This window comes from Marmota monax, unplaced genomic scaffold (genome assembly GCF_021218885.2).
Source record: "Marmota monax isolate L192 unplaced genomic scaffold, Marmota_monax_Labrador192_F-V1.1 WCK01_AAM20220418_F8-fsc00055, whole genome shotgun sequence".
Lineage (NCBI taxonomy): Eukaryota > Metazoa > Chordata > Mammalia > Rodentia > Sciuridae > Marmota > Marmota monax.
Genome location: NW_026695205.1, coordinates 1,414,097 through 1,435,824, shown reverse-complemented (window position 1 = coordinate 1,435,824; position 21,728 = coordinate 1,414,097). Strand labels below are relative to the sequence as shown.

Below are 21,728 nucleotides of genomic sequence, written 5' to 3'. Positions count from 1 at the left end.
GCACTAAGGAAAGTAAAGAAACTGAGAAGTCATAATATTTTTTTTTGAGAGAGAGAGAGAATTTTAATATTTATTTTTTTAGTTTTCGGCGGACACAACATTTTTGTTTGTATGTGGTGCTGAGGATCAAACCCGGGCCGCACGCATGCCAGGCGAGCGCGCTACCGCTTGAGCCACATCCCCAGCCCAAGAAGTCATAATATATTAATAGTATATTTGTGTGTTATTCTCTCTAGGTAGCATCTTGGACAAAATACTGGGCGGCCTTGTGTGGAACACAACTTTTTTACTATGCTGCCAAATCTCTGAAGGCTACAGAAAGAAAACATGTGAGTATTCTTCTAAATTTTTAGCATTGTTTTATAGACCTTTTCGTGATTATAAAGAAAATAGACCTAAAAAGTTGCAAGAATTTTTTGTTCTAACCCAGAAGTTCTTACACTTACTTCTGGTGTGAGTACTGTAATGGAATTATTTTTCCTTACAGCATACCAAGGGAACATCTTGGAATAACCTCTCTTGGGTGTAGTGTCTTTTTTGAATACCATTTTTCCATTGCAAGTATCAAAACTGCACATTACGAGTATCTATCTTGGCATGAAAGCTTACTTACCTCTGAGATTGTGGTTTAGTTGTAGTCTCATTTCCTCGAGTAAAATGTGAAAATCTAGGACCAACATCTAAAGTTCTTTCCATCTCAGTCTTGAATACAGTGGTCTAAGTTCTGTTCTCCTGTGCTCCATGTCACTTGACAGAAGCTCCTCTGTGCTCTCTTCTCAGGGTAGAATCTCCCTATAAATCCCTTTTGTATGCTGTTTTGTGTTTATATGCCAATGATACAGTCTTTGAAAGGGAGACAGTTTCTCATGTTACATAAATAAAATCCCTTTAAGAGAAGTTTTATTTCTAAATCATGTGTTTTGGGAAGGGGAAATTGTTTTACCCTACCAAGGAAAGGCAAGCCACTAAAGAAAACTTAAATATTTTTTCTACTTATTAATTTCACAAATGATACTGTATGAATCGGAGGTGTTCTTCTTTATCCTCACAGTTTTAGCCCTTAATCAAACCAAAAGTATAGAAAAGGGCAATTTGGGTTTAAATGGATGTAGGAGGTGCTATGAGATTGCATTGCCTTCCTTATCATGCATTCCCACTAACATGCCGCTTTCCTAAGTTTCATGTCTTGCTTTTCTTAAGGGTGTTATAATTTATGTTTCCGTAAATAACACATTGTGGGGGCTATGTGTGTGTTTTGTTGTTGGTGATGGTCATTGAACCTGAGACCTGGGGCAAGCTAAGCTCATGCTCTACCATTGGGCCACACCACCAACTCCTAGAATCAGATAGTCTTAAGCAGTGGCTTTTTGCTTACTATTCTAGTGGTTCAGGTAGCTCTTTTTTTTTCCCCCCTAATAGAGAGGTTTTTAAAAATATTTTTTTAGTTGTCAATGGACCTTTATTTTATTTATCTATTTGCAGTGCTGAGGATCTAACCTAGTGCTTCAATACTAGGCAAGTGCTCTACCACTGAGCCACAACCCCAGCCCTTCAGATAGTTCTTGCATTGAGATAAAGGACTGAGTGAGTGATCATGGAGATCCATTCTGTGAATATACGTTGTGTTCTGACTGTTCTGAATGGTCAAATGTAGTTTACAAATGAAAGCATATTCTTTATAAAAGGAGTTTTTAATAGAATGGTGTTCATTGTCGGTAATAATATAAGTGATCCTAGCATACCCTACAAAGTCACACTGATTAGTTTCATTAGCACATTTTGCAGAGTGATTGTCTCTAATTAGTACTCTGAATACAGAGGGAGAAAAAAGGTTGTAGTTAAATTGTGCCGTTTGTCTTCAGATATAGAGCAGGTAGCACTTTGAGATACTCGTTGGTTAAATTTCAATTGGTTGACAACTTTAAAGAAGTAGGTTTTCAAAAATAAAGTGGGATTTTGTTTTGTTTTCCTTAGGTTTAATCAGAGCTAAATTATAGAAGTTATAACTGAATTTGTCATATAGTGCATCTGCTAAGCATTGCTTTCTGTTTGGCCTTGCCACTTAATACATACTAATATATACTAATCCATTATTATAGTTTGAAGTTAATTACATGAGATTTCTTTTTTTTTATTTTTTTTTTAGTTGTAGATGGACACAATATCTTTGTTTTATTTATATATTTTTGTATGTGGTGCTGAGGATTGAACCCAGTGCTTCACGCATGTGAGGCAAGCGCTCAGCCACTGAGCTATAACCCCAGCCCCTACATGAGATTTCTAATAAATGATGCATATGAAATAATTTAGAAGATAGCAGATTGTAAGAAAATAAAACTGAGTACCCAGAAAATAGACTGAATTCCTTACCTTTTCAGATTTAAGCTATTCAAAACAGGATAGAAGGCATAGAGACAGGTCTGCATCTATATTCAGTATTAATTTGGGGATTAGGAGTGATATGGCACAGAACTAAAAACAATGAAGGAAAAAACAGTTTTGAACTAATTTCAAACAAAATTAAAACACAAACTGAATGAAAATATCTGCTATAGATAAGCAACAGATAAAATCTTTATTATATATAGCACCACTATATTATATTCTTGCCAAAATATTTAACCTGAATTTTATGAGGAAGCAATCAAATTTAGGCTGTGGGACATTGTATGAGACAGCCAACCTGGTTTCTTTTTTGTCTTATTCTAATTTTTTATACATGACAGCAGAATGCATTTCATTTCATATTACACATGTAGAGCACAATTTTTCATTTCTCTGCTTGTACACAAAGTAGAGTCGCACCATTTGTATCTTCATAGATGTACTTAGGATAATGATGTCCATCTCATTCCACCATCTTTCCTACCCCCATGTCCCCTCTCTTCTCCTCTCCCCTTTGTCCTATCCAATGTTCCTCCATTCCTCCCATGCCCGCCCCCCAAAACCCCCATAATGGATCAGCATCCACATATCAGAGAAATCATTCAGCCTTTGGTTTTTTGGGATTGGCTTACTTCAATTAGCATGATATTCTCCAACTCCATCCATTTACCTGCAAATTCCATGATGTTATTCTCTTTTAATGCTGAGTATAGATACCACAGTTTACCCATTTATTTATTTATCTATTGAAGAGCATCTAGGTTGATTCCACAGTTTAGCTATTGTGAATTGTGCTGCTATAAACATTGATGTGACTGCATCACTGTAGTATGATGATTTTTAAGCCCTTTGGGTATAAACCAAGGAGTGGGATAGCTGGATCAAATGGTGATTCCATTCCAAGTTTTCCAAGGAATCTCTATACTGCTTTCCAGATTGGTTGCACCAGTTTGCAGTCCAGCAATGAATGAAAGCAAAGAGTGTGATCTTTTTCCCACATCCTCACCAACACTTCTTATTGTTTGTATTCTTAATAGCTGCCACTCTGACTGGAATGATATGAAATCTTAGAGTAGTTTTGATTTGCATTTCTCTAATTGCTAGAGATGTTGAATATTTTTTCATATATTTGTTGATCAAATGTATATCTTCTTCTGAGAAGTCTCTGTTCGGCTCCTTAGCCCATTTATTGATTTGGTTATTTGGGTTTTGTGTTTTGTTTTGTTTTGTTTTTTGTTTGTTTGTTTGGATTTTTTTGTTTTGTTTTTGGTGTTAAGTTTTTGAGTTCTTTATGTATACTAGAGATTAGTAGAGATTAGTACTCTGTCTGATGTGCGTGTGGTAAAAATTTGTTCCCATTCTGTAGGCTCTTTCTTTGCCTCATTGATGGTTTCTTTTGCTGAGAAGAATCCTTTTAGTTTGAGTCCATCCCATTTATTAATTCTTGATTTTATTTCTTGCGCTTTAGAACTCTTATTAAAGAGGTCAGGCCCTAATCTGATGTGATGAGGATTTGGACCTACTTTTTCCTCTGTTAGGCACAGGGTCTTGGTCTAATTCCTAGGTCCTTGATCTACTTTAAGATGGATTTTGTGCATGGTGAGAGATAGGGGTTTAGTTTCATTTTGCTGCATATGGGTTTCCAGTTTTCCCAGCACCATTTGTTGAAGACGCTATCTTTTCTTCAATATATGTTTTTGGCCCCTGTGTCTACTATGAGATAACTATATTTATATGGGTTTGTCTCTGTGTCCTCTCTTCTTTACCATTGTTCTACAAGTCTATTTTGGTGCCAATATCATGTCATTTTTGTTACTGTAGCACTGTAGTGTAGTTTAAGGTCTGGTATAGGGATGCCACCTGTTTCACTCTTCTTGCTAAGGATTGCTTTAGCTATTCTGGATCTCTTATTTTTCCAGATGAATTTCATGACTGCTTTTTCTATTTTTATGAGTCATGTCATTGGGATTTTGATTGAAATTGAATTAAATCTGTATAGTGGTTTTGGTAGCAATCAAATTCAGGTTGTAGGACATTGTATGAGACAGCCAGCCTGGATTCTTTAAAAAAAAAAAAGGCAGGTAGAGGAGATGTTAAGGGACAGTTGTTCTAGATCAAAAGATACTTGACAGCTAATTGTAGTGTATGTGGTTCTGGTTGAATCCTGGAGTTAAATCTTTTCTCTAAAATACAATTTTTTGTCAATGGGGATCAGAGAAAGTTTGGGAAGAATGTGTGGGAAGAAAGAAGGGACTCTATTTTTTAATGTTTATAAATGAAAGCATACTCATGTAAAAATAGTTTTTAGTGGAAGTGTATTTATTATTAAGAAAATTCATAGATATGTTTGAACCTATCACTACATGGTAGTGAGTGAAAAAATATTGTTTGGTTAAATTGTTAAAATCAAATCTGCACTTGAAAAAACATATTCCATGACTGATTAAGAATAAAACAGAAACATGTCAAAGGGAAATATAAGATGAAATACAGATAGGTAACATATAGGAAAAAAATAATCAACATTACTAGTTAACAAAAATCACAGAAAGACACTTTTTTGATAATATTGCATTGTCCATAGAGTAGGGAAACATGTACTATGATTCATGGTTATCAGAAACTTAAATTGATATTGTTATGGTGAGATCAATAAAAGAACCATTACAGATGAGTACAAACCACAAGTCAAAGTATAAACAAACTCCCATTGGTATATTAAAAACCAGCGGCAAAAATAACACAAAAAAGTAAATGCATAGAAAAAAGATATGGGGTGTCTCACCCCAAATAATGATGAATCCTGGGAGCAAAATAGGATTCAGCTGGGGGTCAAAGGTCATTGCACTGTATTTATAGATTGATCCCTCTATATTGAGGGGCTTATTGCAGAGATTTTTGAGAGGTAAGAAAAGAATATTAGAAACCATATTATCACCCAGCACCATGGCCCATGCCTATAATCCCAGCAACTTCACCATGGCCCATGCCTATAATCCCAGCAATTTAGGAGGCTAAGGCAGGAGGATCACAAGTTCAAGGCCAGCTTCAGTGATTTAGAGAGGCCCTTAGCAATATAGACCCTGTCTTAAAATTAAAAAATAAGAAGGATTGGGGATATAGCTCAGTGATAAAGCACCCCTGGATTCAATCCTTAGTACTGAAAAAAGAAAAAGGAAAAAAATCATACTGTCTACTTTAAAATAAATTATGAGTCTCAAGTCAGCTGTTCTTTGGTATTGCTAATTTCATTCCTCATAATATTAAAGCTTATTTCTTTAGCTTTTTTTTTAAGTAACTATATTGTTACAAATGTGCTGTGTTCAGTCCTTTTTCCCATTTCTTTTCATTGTGAAACATGCATACTACAAAGTAGATAGGTACATACATATTTTAAAGCAAAGTAAATAAAATAAACATGTATTCAAGTTCTACCCAGCCTAAGGATCAGAATTTACCAGACTATCAAAGCCTCCCCAGATTAGCATCCTCTTCCTTTCCCATCAGCTGTCCCCACAGCCCATCACTGTCCTGAATTTCATGTTCCTCATTGCCTTGTTTTTCCTTAGAGATTTATATTTGCTTCCTCACACAATACTTAGTTTTATTTTTTAATTGTACCTGAATGGGTCACATACACATTCTTAAGCACAAGCTTTTTTGTCTGTTTGTTGAGATTCATTGTTGTTGATGCATATAGTTGTCCTTTAATCCTTTTCACAACTGAATAGTCTTCCATTTTATGAGTCTGTCTTGATTTATTGATATCACTCTATTATTAGTGAATATTTGAATGACTTCCATTTCTTTACTATTTCTAACTGTTGCTGTGAATATTTTTTTTGCACAGGTTCTCTGGGTTATGTATCTGCGGGATGCAAATATTACTTTACAAGAATATACCAAATTAAGAGTCACAGTCACCAGTAGTAGAATGAAGTTCATATCTTCACCATACGTCTTATTGTTAGGCTCTTTAATCTTGACTAATCCAGTATGGATAAAATGTTGCCTGATCATTTTAATTTGTATGCCCCTATATACTTAACAGTGTTTATTGGTCATCCATGTTTCTTGTTCTGTGAAATGCCTGGATAAATCTTTTACTTACTTTAATTGATAAAAGTTCTTTATATTTCCCAGATGCAAATCTGTTAGCAGTTATTTGTTATAAATACCTTGTTCCAATTCGTTTAACTTATTTTTTTACTCTCTTTATACAGTATTTTTTTTTAATTTTTTTTAGTTGTTAATGGATCTTTATTTTATTTATATGTGGTGCTGAGAATCGAACCCAGTGCCTCACACATACTAAGCAAGCACTCTCCTACTGAGCTAAGGCCCCAACCCTATATGTTATCTTTTAGCAGCCTTTTTACACACTGCTAGAGTCAATATGCCAATATTCTAGCGTTTTTGGGTTTTTGGGTTTTTTTGTTGTTGTTGTTGTTTGTTTGTTTGCATTTATGTTCATGAATGAGATTATCCTTTAACTCGGGCAAGTCATGCTCTGAGGGAATGGAAAATAAAACTGAAACTAGGAAGGTCTGAAAAGAAGTAGGCTGTCTGAAGAGGGCGTGCCTACATGCAGCCTACTAGGAAAAGGCCCAAGCTGACCTGGACCAGCAGGAAATTGCAAATTTTTTTTTTTTTTAAGCTGTAGATGGACACAGTACCTTTACTTATTTATTTTTATGTGGTGCTGAGGATCGAACTCAGTGCCTCACATGTGCTAGGCAGGTGCTCTGTCACTGAGCCACAACCCCAGCCCAGGAAGTCACAAATCTGACCTCTCATTAGGAGCAACTGAAAATACACTCTCTCTTAACTTTTGCTCACTGTCTTTCCCCTAATTATTACTAATTGTTTTTACTAATTATCTTTTTGTCTCAGTTCAAATCAACATCAAATAAGACCGTCTCTGTGGTGGGATGGATGGTGATGATGGCTGATGACCCAGAACATCCAGACCTCTTCCTGCTGACAGACTCTGAGAAAGGTGAACTGTTAGCATGACTAGTGTTGAAGATGCTGTGTGTACCTAACTTGAGGAGCTAAAACTGGTTTAATGTTGAGTGTTCCATTCAACAGGGAACGTGATGGTGTGGCTTTTATCTACTAGGAAGTATTTTTGTCACATAATGTGTTTTAAGGAACCCAATATTTTTAGAGCTTATTTTCTCCACTACATAAGCATAAACATTAAAGCCCAAGTAATCCCTAAAGGGATAACCAGGGAGGGAGGGAGGGCATCTGTTACTTTAAAATGTCAGTGAGTGCCCTGCAGGCAATGCTCCCCTGCCAAGCCCTCCAGTAGGAGGTTGTTCTCAAGTTCTGAAAGTGACAAAGTTTTTCTTTAAAAACTCTTTATTTCATTATTTTAAATTAATTTGTAGGCTCAAATCCCTTGCCAGTTAAGATACTTTATAAAACAGAGACATTTGTGAATACAACAATCGACTATTAACCATTGGATGTCATAAAATGGAAGAGGTAAAAATGGGTTGGGTTTTGTTTTGTCTTGGTTTTTTTTTGTTTTTTTTTTGAGAGATAGTCTCCCTAAATTACCCAGGCTGGCCTGGAGCTAACATTCCTCCCACCTCAGCGTCTGGAGTAGCTGAGATTAAAGGCACAAGCTCTTGTGTCTGGCAGAGGAGAAAAAGTGGAGGGTGGACTGTGTAGATCACTCCACACCTCCTGGCTCTTCCTGCCCCTTCAGTGAATGCCACAGGGTCCATGGGAGACTCCTTCCCTGGTTGCTGCTCTTCCCTAATAATGGCCACCATTATTAGTCCACAAGCACCCCAGAGGAGGCCAGAAGAGAGATACTCGCCACATCCGCCAAAACCATCCACTCCAGCTATTCACAACTGAACTCATTAACTTCTGTTGACTTTACAACTGTATCTTGACCTGCATTTATTTAGTTGGTATTTTGTATCAACAGAAATTCTGTTTTTTGGATGCTATAGTTTTAAGTAAAAAATTAAATCTGTATTTAGATGCAGAAAAAAATAATCATAGCAAAATGTCTTGTTTTGAGGGAAATAGATTGATTTACACAATAAGCACTCCCTAGTCAACATTCTCAATTAAAAGCCCCAGCCCCACAAAATCGCAAAGGCATTATTTATAAAATTACATTTTAGAGTAAAATCATTGAATTTTGCTAAGAAATTCTTTGTTTTCCTTAGCATAATATAGCCAAGGTTTTCATAATGTTTGTACTGGGGATTGGGGTTGGGGTATAAATTGTAGCTGTGACCAGCTTAATTGTAGATGTGTTCTGTTCTATTGACCTTAAGTCTGTATCTGAATTCAGTAATCAAAACAGTGTTATCTGACCTAGTAAACATTGGGTGAAGAAGCAGTTGCTTCTGAAAGTGAAAACTTTTAAGTGTTAAAATCTCAAAGGAAAGCTGGACAATATTTGAATCTAGTCAGGCTCCTCAATCACTGAAGGCAGATATAAAGAAAAGTATACTTCAGAAGAATTGTGAAATAAGAACTTACATCAGTGAGAAAAGTAAGCAAAGCTCAACTCAGAGCAGCCTTTAGTACATGTATCTTTCTCATTTTATTCTTTACTCATCTTAATATATATAGCCATATAAATACCCTTAGTGTGTCAGCCTTGATTAGACAGCATAGGAACTCCTGAATACACGCCACACAATGATTTCCAATTTCATAAAAGAGAAAAAAGACATCTTAGACATTTCCAGTGAGCCCCCAGCCGAACTCTCCAGTTCTGCAGTGATCCTGATAAATGACTGGTTGACTCAAGGCTGAAAGCTGAGCCCATGTTGATGCTACCTGATTAATCCTTAATCATGTTGAATAGCTAATGTTTATGTATTTTTAAACAACACAGGTTGAAGCCCTTTGGCTGCAAAAACTTATTAACATCTAATTTTAGATCATCTATCCACAGAGACAAACCTGGAGAAGCCATCTTTATGTATATATTATTTTAAAGATCATTTATAAGCTGTAAAACAGTGACTTTCTGAATATAGGATAGCATTTGGATGGGTTACACAGAGAACTATTCTTTTTATTTGTAGTAGGAGACTAGGTATTAAATGAATAGGATCCTGAAACAGAACTCTAGTGATGTTTAATTCACTCTTTAATATCTGGAAGAGTTACTATGTGGTAAAATCCTTATCGCTTTCTTCTTGTTTTTGGTAATTATAGGGAATTCATACAAGTTTCAAGCTGGCAGTAGAATGAATGCAATGCTGTGGTTTAAGCATCTGAGTGCAGCCTGCCAAAGTAACAAACAACAGGTGAGTTTTTTTCTTAATTGTCAGAACAGTTTGTAACTTGGGAACATAAAAAGAGGTCCAGTCGGGCATGGTGGTGCACACCTGTAATCCCAGCTGCTTGGGAGTCTGAAGCAGGAGGATCAAGGTCAGTCTCAGCAACTTAACAAGACCCTGTCTCAAAATAAAATATATAAAGGGTTGGGATACGGATTGGTGGTCAAGTACCCCTGGGTTCAGTTCCCAGTGCCTAAATAAATAAAGTTCCCAAAAGAAGTAGACTTGTTTTCTTAATGAACTGGGAAAATGGTGGTGTTTTTATTCTTGTTAGTAATAGTCAACAAAACGTGAAGTTTACACTTTAGTCAGGAGCTAGATAATAAACAAGTAAACAAAAAGCAAAATTCCAATTCATAAGAACTATGTAATAGAATTGTGTGAAATAGAGAGTAGAGACAGCTTCAGATACCCAAAGCTAAATCAGTGAGACTTTCCCCCCAAGGTGATGATAGTGACATGAATGACAAGAAAGAACCATCCATGTGAGGATTAGGGAGCGCAGAGTGCTGGAAAAGGGACCAGCCCATGCAAAGACCCTGAAGCTGGAACTAGCTTAGTGTTCAAGATAGAGAAGGGAGCTAGCATCGGTGCAGCATAGCAAGAGGACAGCTCTAGGTAGGGCAAGAGCAAGGTGGCCTCTAAATTAACAAAAACTGTTCCTTCATCTTTGATTGATGGCCACTTGAGGTAGTTTCCTGTGGTTGCAGTGAAACCAAAATCCCTCTTTATCTTATTGTATATTTTTGTTTTACTGAAACAAAGATGGTCTAATGGAAAGGCTTTCACTACAGAGAAGAAGGAATCTATCACATTGTTTTCCTCACTCTGTTGCAGAGTTAAGATTTGAATCACAAATTGGTAGATAACAAGTAAATGTAATTACAAAAATTTCTTTATATATTTCATAGAACTAGACTCCAGTTAAGTATATTTAAAAATCATTGACTTAGGGTATTGATAATGCCAAAGAACACAGTAAATGTTATCAGTAGCTAATTTTGAATAATATAATACTCTAAGTTGAGAAAGCTTATAAAAGTATTTTTTACCTTCTGATATTAGTATTCAAGTTATTACCTGTTAAGAAACTGAGGCTCAGAGATACTGAATCACTTAGGTAGATCAAACAAGTAAAAAGTGGTAGACCTGCAACAGGAACTCTTTAAGTCCATTCTTTATGAGTATTGTTGGTGTGAGCTTTGTTCTCTCATTTTTATTTCACTTCTTTGTGAAAGACTAATATTTTAGTAACCACCACAAAGTACATGAAATACAAAAGTTCTTTTCTTGCCTGTCACATTAGTATCTGGGACAGAATGAAACAGATCTTTTGCCCAAGACAAAAGCCTTTCAGGATTCACTTATTATGCTACATGTTTTCTTTAAATGGAGCTTAGGAGCCAGGCATGGTGGCACACACTTGAAATCCCAGCAGCTCGGGAGGCTGAGACAGGAGGATTATGAGCTCAAAGCCAGCCTCAGCAACTTAGCGAGGCCCTAAGCAACTCATTGAGACCCTGTCTCTAAATAAAAATATTAAAAAGGGCTAGGGAGATATGGCTCAGTGGTTAAGCACCCTTGGGTTCTATCTCTGGCACCAAATAAATAAATAAATGTAGCTTAGGGTATCAAGTCTTGTTTATTAAAAATAACCCTCAGATTCCAAGATTAATCTAGGCCGTATTTACACACCAGCATGGAGGCACAGTTTCTTTCACTGTGCATTGGAAGACCTTTCTGCTAACAAAGTCAGCCAAATGTGCATAAATAGGTTTGTTGTTTTGTTGTTGTTTCTTTGCTCCACATTTGTAAGAATCAGGGTGAAGCAAACTTACAAAAAGAACCTGCAAAATTTGAAAATTTTTAGAAGACTGATTCAAATGCAAAATACCTAAAATGACAGATAATTTAGGAAGAAATGAAACTTTTACTCTTTACTATGGATTTTTTAAAACCAAACTTGGGAATTTACATTTTAAGCACATGAGCATTGCATTTTTGATTTATAATTCAGTTGTGATTATATTTCCCATAGAATTCTCATTCAGAAGCTGGCACATCTAAGAAACACAGGGTTTTGAGTATAAGAGCTTTCAGAAAGAAAGACAGATGACCTGTGAGAACTGTTGAGCTGTGTTAAAGGACAGGGAGGAGATCACTGGTATACAGAGAGCCAGGGCAACCTGGAAACAGTTTTCAGGATTGAGTGGATTTGTTTGTTTGTTTCTTGTTTGGGGTTTTGTTTTCTTGTTTGTTTGTTGTTATTTTTTTTAAAACCTTTTATTAGTCCTTTAACTGTAGAATTCATCAACTAATTTCTAAAAATGAAAAGCATTTCAGAGAATTATTGTATTTCAGATTTTGTACAATCTGTAAGCAGTAAATTATTATAAAACCTATTGATCTTTCAGAGTCATAAAGTATTAGATCAGAATTGTGTAATGAATTTTATTCTTTTCACAAAGAAGTTCATAATAATTTCAATAATGATTTCATAAAACTGTTCCTAATAATCGTTATAAAAGCATCTGTGATGATTTTTAAGATGTGCATGTAGGAATTGATTGTGACATACAATGAAAATGATGGCAAGCCTGCCTGTCTGGAATTTCATCCCTGTAAGAACCATAGTTAGTTCATTCAGTAAGCACCTGTGTGGAGCCCCCATCTTTCTTGGCTTTCATGGAGCTGAGAAAGATACCCTTTCTTCCCATTCCTCCTGTCTAGATATCAATTTTTTTGAAAGAGCAAATTAATTTAGTGATTTTTTTTCTCTAAACTGTTATAGTATATTACATTCATTATTCATAAATTATTGAAATGCCTTCTAGTGCATTCCTTTAAAATATATGTAAGTCAGAAAGATTTGGGCTTGCCTAAAAGACAAGGAAAGATAAGAAATACTAGTTTGAAAAACAGCTTTTAAAGAATTAATTTGTGATGCTTATATATTTCAGGTTCCTACAAACTTGATGACTTTTGAGTAAAAGCCTGAAGAGGAAGAAGTGGAGCTCTGCTCCTGGGTAAGAGCTGGGGCCTGACGGAAAATGCCAGCGGCAAACCATCCTGTGCCAGGAAGAGCCCACAGGCTCCATCCCAGCCTTGGGAATGCTGAACCAAAAAGCACTCATTTCAGGGAATAAAGTGAGATATTCCCAGAGAACAAATTGGAGTTGCGAAACAAACTGCCATGAACCATGCTTCTTATCTCTGAACTGACCTGTGGAAACCACTGCCTTAAAAGAGTGAAAGGAAAACCAACATGAAACACCAAATAGTGTGTGTGAATCTCTGGCGGTGCTGCGCTTGGGATAGGTCATAGCTGATTTCCATTTCTTTTAACTTTGTACTGATTTTGGAGGGGGGAATCATCTTTTTTTAAGATACACTCTGAAAAGGAACATGTTTCTTGTGGATGGTACCGGTACCAGGAGCTGGTTTTGAATGTGGTGATACTCAGATACTTTAATTTCACGGGATTTTACCAGCAGCCCACCTGCAAGGTTTGTTCAGCCTCCAGTAGTCCATATCCTCACTGGTTTTCTCTCACAGCAAGAATGTAGGATTAGAAATGTTGATAATGTAAGTTGTTGGGTTTGTTTGGGATGGGGGAGGAAGGGCTGGTTTTGGTTGAGGGGAGATCTTTTTAAACACTAAACTTCTGAATTGAGTACTGTCTGGGGAACAATATTTCCTGCAGGAGGCACAAAGCCCGAGTGTTCATCTACCAGTTCTTTAAAATAGGTTCTAAAAAACATGGTTGTTTCTAACTGGGTTTCGTGTTTAACTTTCTGTATGAATTCAATGTTGAATGATAGATCTGCTTAGTAAAGAATGTAATCTCAAACTTTCCTGAGAAGGATTTTACAATGACTAAATTTTTTTTCAAGTTAATTGGATTATCCCTCTCCCAGTTTCAGGGAGTCATCAGAGGTGATAATATTGATATTTTGCCAGGATCTTTTCTTTTACAGTGTTTAATGTGCATAATGCCAGAGTTATTTTTTTATTGTTTGTTTTGTTTTTGTTCAGTATGATATTCAAGATCATATTTGTTTAAAAGATTCCTCATAAATATGTATGTATTTTATCATAAGACAGTAATTTTAAGAGGGATAAAAGACAAGTTTGAGGATATAGGAATTTTAAGTATTAAACCCTTCTTCCTTTTATGACTTACCTTAAACATACCAAAACATTTTTCTTAAAACTGAACTATAAGTCCTTGACATGAACCTATATTGTCAGTAGTTAACCAAGAAGTTTTGAGAGAACTCTTCTATGCAACAATGCATCCACTTTCTAAAATAAACGTCAAATTTAGAAGTTAAAAGGTGTGATACCTTAGAATTTTAACAAAAAAAAATTGCACCTGAACAAAACTGTCAGATGTTACAAACTCATGAGACATCATAAATTTTAGCAGTGGTCCAGAGTAAGAAATGTTTTTTGACTGATACCTCCTAATAGACTTATTACTTTGGGCTTCATATAAAATTTCTCACATTTATTTTCTTAGTAAATTGTATAAATTTTATTGTAAGTTTCGCCCTCAAGTCCAAAAAACAAACAAAAAATATTGTGTATACAAATAATAAGCTTAAAATGTATCCAAAGGAAAGTAAAATAACTTTTTCTGAGTGTTAAATTTTTTGATTTCATTTTGTGTTTGGAAAAGATGTTAACAGTTCAGATAGATTTCTCATATAATAGTTACAAATACATTTTTTTCTGGGTTGTAGTGACACAGGCTGGAGAGGGCAGAGTGTTGCCTGTGCTGAATGATTTTTCAGTTAATGATCTAAGCTTAACCCATGTTGGGTGCCTAAAAACACCTGCGTAGCCAGCAGTATTACTATGTAGACCTTGCACATCTTACTTCTGTTTTGCATTTTTTATAAATTTCTTACTTTGTTTATTTCTCTTCAGAATAACATTTTTAGCAGTGTATGTGCTTTCCAAAAAATATTGTGAATAAGAACCCTGTGGATTTTTTTATTATTATTTTGTGTGTCATAAATAAGCTAAGGGTAGGTATGTTGTAGGTTAACCATATCTGGGAGATATGCAACTGGAAGTCAGAGCCTGACATCTCACAGTTTTGCCAAAGAGAGCAAACTAAGTTGGAAGATGTGTTTGATATTTTCAGCTCTAAACATTAATGAGTGCTTGTACAGAGTAAGAATAGTGTTCACATTTGGGTAACAGTCCATAGACAGAGTTGTGGCCTCTGACTGTCTGAAATTTAACCTAACAGTACAGTAGAAATTGTTTCTATCTTCAGATTTGTCTATTCAAAAGATTACTCGTTTCTTTTTAAGATTATTCATAGCATTTGAAGTAAATTGAAATCGGTGGGAAATGAATTACAATAGTGTAGGTGAATTTTTGACCTGTCATTCACAAAATATCATCTGGTTATAATTCAAACAAAGAAAATATAAGTCACCAAACTATATTGAATATTTAGGTAGTTTGTTAGTAGGAAGATAAATCTTATCAAACCTGCCCTTGATTGTAAATCAGTGATCCAAAAACTCAAAATGTTCATCAGCATTAAACTCATTTTTTACTATAGGCAAGAAACTCAGTTAAATTTAAATTTAAGCTGATGCATAAGCATAGTGATTGGCATATCAGTGGCATGGGGTAGTAGTATACAGAACTAGCCACAATACAATTTGAGGCACATCTCATGTAACAACTTATTTGAACATGGAAGCTTATTTTCTATATGAAAGTAACATATCAGTTTTTAAAATATAACTATAAAACCATCACCTAATGGTCTTCTGGGCACTGTTTTTGGTTTCATGTATCTTCTGTGTTCAGACTTTGCTTAATTTTCATAGTGTTATTTTTAAAACTGTAAGAATTGAAAGACAAATGATCAAACACACCTTCCTATTCTGTTTTCTTCACTGTGTAAATATTATTTGTACAAGCATTACAAAAAGGGATCCAAACAATTTGAGTTGGAGTGTTTTTTCTCCCTAGGCATGTGCTTCAATGGCAAATATTTTTCTGTGTGAAAAATGCCATATAATTACTGCACTGCCTCTTTACAGGCTGTATTGGTATTGGGTATTTCTATATATCAACTCACAGTGTTTATAGCTGCAAAGTTTTTATAAACAGCTTTTTTCCTCTTCTAGAAGATTCATAAGGGAGCTCAAAAAGACCTATTGCTATAGAAAGTAAAAAAGAGTAGTCTCTAGTAGATCTGTTAGTTGAACCTGGGGCCCTCTAAAATTAGCAGCCTATCATTCTCTTAAAATCATTAGAATTTACTTGGCCAAATGTTTAGCATCTGTCTTTTTTCCCTAAGGTTAAATCTGTACTGCTGTATACATTTATTACTGAAGGACATCATATTAGGAAATCATTACTAGTAATAGATTTAATCCATTGGCTTTTTAGAAGAACATATCAATTATTGATTTCCTTGTTTTTTGAGGCACATTCTTTTACAACCAGGTTTTAAACCACTATATTATTTTCTTCTGCAAGCACGGGGTGCCAGTGTTACTTAACAGGAGATAATCTTTAATAAAAAGAAACCCTGTATCTCAAAGGCCTTTGAAATGATTGGATCCCTTTTTGAAAATGAAGGTTATTTCCCCGCTGTGCTGGTGGAATAGGAGTGCTACTGATGTGTGAGGAAGCAGTGAGGTTTGTCTGACTTCCTTCAGTGACCTTTTAGGGTTTGCTTTTGTTTTTCTCTCTTCTTTCTTTACTTCTTTCAAAATTAGTAAATTTATGATTTTACAGCCAGAGTGTATTCTGTTTTTTCTAAGCCTTTGAGATAACAAAAATTGCTGCTAAATCACATTGATGATAAATGACACATTGATGATAAATGTGGACCTTTTTAAAGTGATTTAAGTACCTTTTGATTTTGTTCTCCTAAAAATGGCTTGTGTCTAAAGTGACTTTTTTTTTCTATTTAGAGGGTTCTAATGAAAGAGATTTGTGCATAAAACTTTTAAGCTTATTGAAAGCAATTGCATTATACCTATATCTCAAGTTGTAATATGGTAAAATTTTGGTCAGTGCCTTATCAATTTGAAGACCATTCTTAGGGCATTGAGTACAATTTGCCCTCTTAGTTCAGGAGCATGCTCTCCACCATCTTAATCTTACAGCAAGTCTAAGGATGTCTGTGCAGATCCTCCAGGTGCTTGTTGCAGTCCTCCTTGGGTTTTGAGTCTTTTTTTATACAACTTCCTCCCTGCTTCTCTCCTTTCCAGGTAGGAGAATGAAAATAAATCCACTCAAATCAATCTTTTGATAAGCACTCCTAAAAAAACAGCTTTGAAGAACATCCATCCAGCTGGGTTCATTTTTTTCTCTTGTTTGAGCATAGAGTTAATAATAATCAGCCCCTCTTGGAAATCCCTAAAATAATAAATATCCAGGAAGATTAATTTGGTTTTTATTAAAGCTACTAGAATCTTGTAAGCACAGTTCCTGTGGCCAGAAATGAGATTTTATTTGCTTCATCCTTATATTTAAATAAGACTCGGAATGAACAAGCAGTCACTTAACGTACCAGATATGGCTTACCTGAAAGTATTTGTGCAGCACAGTGAAAAGCACTCCAGTGTATAGACATTTAGAGACTAACCTAGCTTTCTCAGTGAACGCAAATCTCAGAAATACTTTTGCTTCTCTGAGATTATTAGAAGACCTGGAGCACTGTTGTTTATCTGTGTCAGGATGCTCTTTTTACACTTTTTAAAGGGCTATTATGTTCTAGAGTAGCAAAGTAGATAAACATAGTATTTAAACCTAAATGAAAGGGTAATTGGTCCTAGAGGGTTATTAGCAGAATTTAAATTTTGATTCTAGCCATTTGAACTGCAAAGCAATGATGGGGTTAAAAGAATATGTAGAGTGCTTTGGGATGCAACTTTTTTTTTCCTTAATAGAAAAGAAGAAAACTTCATAAATATTAGCTGTGCTTTAGATTAGATGCCAAGTAAGAAATATTGCCTCCCTTGAAGATACCTTCCCCATTAGAACGACTCCCATATGTAGTCCAATAATTATTGATTTAATAGGTATGACTGTAAAATAGCTGATAATAAGTCACCAAATTCTCAGTATTTTCTCACCTTTATTATTGGCATTCATTGCGGGGATCTGGTTCCCAACATATTCTAAAGGAGATCAAACATCTGTGGGAATAAATACCTAGTGATGATAATATTCAGGAAAACACAAGCCATTTTTTTTTCTTCTTTATCCCAGTTAACTTGAGGTACTCTAATGAAGCATTCAGTTGCATTATGACCTCCTTGAGTGATGTGCAACTTGGTTCCTCTCTCTTTTTGTTTCTTTTTAATATGCAAATGTGAGTGTGTGATCTTCAGTGTGTTTGCATAAGCTAATTTAAAATGAATTTAAGAACAGTTTTCTGAAATATTTCTATTGAAATAAATGACTTAAAATTATTGATTGTGTAAGAATGTTTTGTTACCATATTTGCAGTTCTGTCATTAACTATTTTATCAAATCCAAATCAATTTTAAATTGATTTTTCCCCTTTTCAAAAGTAACCTCAAGGATTGTTGGTCCAAGGCAAGTTCTGTGTAGACTTTAATTGCTCTTCCCCAGCCCAGAATGAGGGTACACCATGTCATGTAGACCAAGGGGGTCTTAGAGATTAGAAGGCAAGTGTGTGTAGTATTTCCAACTGTCTCCCCAGTGTGGATCTGTAATATGAGCAGCCCACAAAAGGCCTCTTTGCTGATTCTCTGTTCCATAGGTTCTGCAACACATTGTTTCATTTTACTGTTTCGGAAAACAGAATCCATTGTCCAGCCTTTGGCGCTTTCAGTCAGAAGTGCAAAACTCCCTGTGTTGAGTCTCCTGCAGGTCATTGGCTGGCCTGTTGGCCACACCCAACCTAATAATTCCATGGGAGCTCAGCTTCAATGTAACCATAACTCAGTTTTCCACAATTATTTCACCTCTTTAGTAGCCTTCGAAAGTTTTCACTATTTCTTTATAGGAGCCAAACAATGGCAGTTCTCCAGAGAGGTCAGCCTGTCTTTACCTCACACACTGCCTGCCACTTTGCATACATCAGTTCAACATGTCCGCATAAGTTTCTGAGCCCCATTTACTCCTTTATTAGTTGTCACCGATCCAGTATCCTATCATCTTCATTATCCTAGCTATCTATGTGGTGAAGTAACTGTGTTCTTCAGAGTTGCCTTAGCTGTTCTTGACTATTTTATCCTCCCTGTGAATTCTAGGATCAGCTTGTCATGTTCAGGGAAAATACTTTTGTTGGCATTGTTTTGATTTTTAGATTAATTTAAGAATTAGCCTGTTTTGAAAAGTTTCTTTTCTTTTCTTTTTTTTTTTTTTTTGTCTATAAACATGGATTGTTTCCATTTCCATTTTTCAGGGCCTTTAATATCCTTAAATAACATTTTACAATTTTTTCCCTAGTGGTTTCAGTACATTTATTTTAGTGTATATCTAGGAAATTCCTTTTAACTATGACTTTTTTTCTTATATTTCCTCATTAATTTTATTATATATAGGAATGAGATTGATTTTTACATGTGATTCTTATGTTCAGAACCTTTTTGAAATTCCTCATCTAGCTGTTAACAGTTTGTCTATAAATTTTGTTGAAATTATAATAACTGCAAATAGGGACAGTTGTCTCTTCTTCTTGTCTTCGTTTGGCTAGGACTCCAGTACAATATTGGGTTAGATGCAGTTATAGCATGTCAAAGAAGAATTTAACTACCTAGTCTTTCAGAAAACCTCAGTATATAGCACAGCCCCAATGTGAACCCTGAGTTTGTTATAACGTAGCACAAATATAATTTTTTCTATTTTATTTTTAGATAAACCTTCAGCTTGAATCTCTACTTTTTCTTGCAATGCATATTTATAGTCTTAGGCAGAAAACGAGTGTCCATTTACTCTTGGCCACCACTGGATGACTTATTAGTGTATCCATTGTCAGTACTAAATAAAATACTGGGCCACAGAATATTGCAAAATCTAAGGTATCAACATGTAATTAAATTTCTTGCCCTGTGCTGCTGGTTCTGACATCAGAGGGGTCCAAGGAAGTCATAAAGGGGGGGAACCACAACTTGGAACCAACCAACATCTTGACATTTGTCCCAGAAAGAACTGCAGGACTGAGTCATTAAGCAAAGCACAGGTAAAGATTTATTTAAAGACAGCAGTATGGCATCCCCCCAGAGTATGGGGGTCCTCAGGAAGACAAGTGACAGCAAGCACTCAGGTTCTGAGTCTCTTATTTATATTTTTATATATAAATAATATATAGATAGGTAGATAGATATATGTGTATATGTATATAATTTTGATCCTAAGCAGGTAAGCTATTAGATTTTACTGATTTGGAAAATGCTTACAGACTTGCTTAGAGATCAAGCCCCATGGCAGCTGCCCTATACTTGGAAGTCAGAAAGTTGCTCTTTGGTGAGTCTTGCCATTTGTCACTAGTAGGCACGTTGCATAAACTTTTCAGGTGGGTGGCATTTTAATTAATAATATGTCTGTTCTCTTATAAGCATGCATTGAATATTCTGCTTATCTTTAACTGAAGAAGCAAACAACATAAGTCAGGATGTTTTTAGAGGTCTCCATTTACTAAGGGTCTCTCCCCATTTTAAGGGCACATTTTGTTTCTCAATTGGAAGTGATTTTGTCTCCCAGGAGATATTGTCAGTGTCTGTGGATTTCTGGTTATCACAATTGGGAGAGGGTTCTACTGGCAACTAGTAGGCAGAGTTAAGGAATGCAGTTAAATGTCCTACAGTGTATAGGACAACCCTACCCCCCAAGAATTACCTGTTCTAAAACGTCAGCATGTGAAGAATAAAATCTCATAAATTCAACATATTCTAGTTGTAGGAAAGACTTCAGCTGCTGTTTGGACTTTGAACTCTTCCCTGGAAGTTAACCTTTTTTGAAGAAGTTTAGCATACTATATCTAGAAAGAGATAATAGCATGTGAATGTATTCCTGACCTGAGCCATAATGTGTTATTCTTGAAGTTCTAGTTATGTTAGTTAGCTGACTTACACTAGGTAGTTTAAGTGTTTCAGCCTAAAGGGTCTTAACATTCTAAGTGAGCACAGATCTGCAGAAATGTTCATCTTCTGTGTGGTTCTTGCAGGTCTGGGAGGATTATCCTGATAGCAGAAGGACAAAATAGACTTTGAGTATGTCTGATCAGATCTTTTATAAACTAATATGGGCTTTAATTAAACCAGAAGCTATTTGCTTTTTTGTAACTACAAAAGTATTGCTATCCTTATTACAAAAGGTAATCGAAGCTGTACAAAAAGGTATAGAGTGAAAGTCGCATGTCCCACTTGCCAGATTTCCCTCTCCATATTTAATATCTCATGACTCAATTCCTATAATCCCAGCCTAATTTCTTTCAGTCTGAAGACTTTAGATTTTCCACCTCTTTCAAACTTCTGTCCAGCTTAAGACCTTCACATATGCTCTAGTACTGCCACAGCTAGCAGCATGAAAACAATAGTCCTTTTCTCTAAATAAACTCATGGTACTTTGGTTTTTATTTTTTATTTTATGGAGTTAGTTATAACATCATAAAACATCTGCATCTTGAAAAGGGCATACTTGAATAAAACGGGTTACGCAAAGAGTCAAAGAGCATCTGAGTGCTGAATAAGCTAGCCGGCATTTCCGACTTTCCTATAAAAGACAAGTAGCTCCAGATGTCCGAGTCCTTTGGCCAAAGCATCTCTTAGATGAGCCATTTGAAACTGTCAGTATTTAACCACTTCTAACCTGTAGAATAGAAATTTCATGTGGTTAATCCCACTGTTTTCCTTCGAGATTCAAATAAGTTACAAATCACTTATAATTTATTTCAGGAGCAATTACTGTTATAAAAGTTTGATTACAATAAATGTAGGACCTCCAAATTTGAGAAAACAAAACGTTTTTTCTGATGGTGGTGAAAGTTTGTGTTTTCGTTTT

At 35.5% G+C, this 21,728-nt stretch overlaps 1 protein-coding gene across 6 annotated transcripts in view; it reads left to right on the top strand.

Moving 5' to 3' along the window:
• Ralgps2 (Ral GEF with PH domain and SH3 binding motif 2) overlaps positions 1-16,487 on the top strand; it is a 159,423-nt gene extending 142,936 nt beyond the window's left edge. For all 6 annotated transcript variants that reach the window (XM_046430051.2, XM_046430048.2, XM_046430049.2 and 3 more), the window contains 4 exons: positions 237-329; positions 7,279-7,384; positions 9,586-9,677; positions 12,671-16,487. In XM_046430051.2, coding sequence (XP_046286007.1) covers positions 237-329; positions 7,279-7,384; positions 9,586-9,677; positions 12,671-12,700 — 321 coding nt within the window. In that variant the 3' untranslated portion in view covers positions 12,701-16,487. The remainder of the gene's footprint in view (positions 1-236; positions 330-7,278; positions 7,385-9,585; positions 9,678-12,670) is intronic.
• The last annotated feature ends 5,241 nt before the right edge of the window (positions 16,488-21,728 follow it).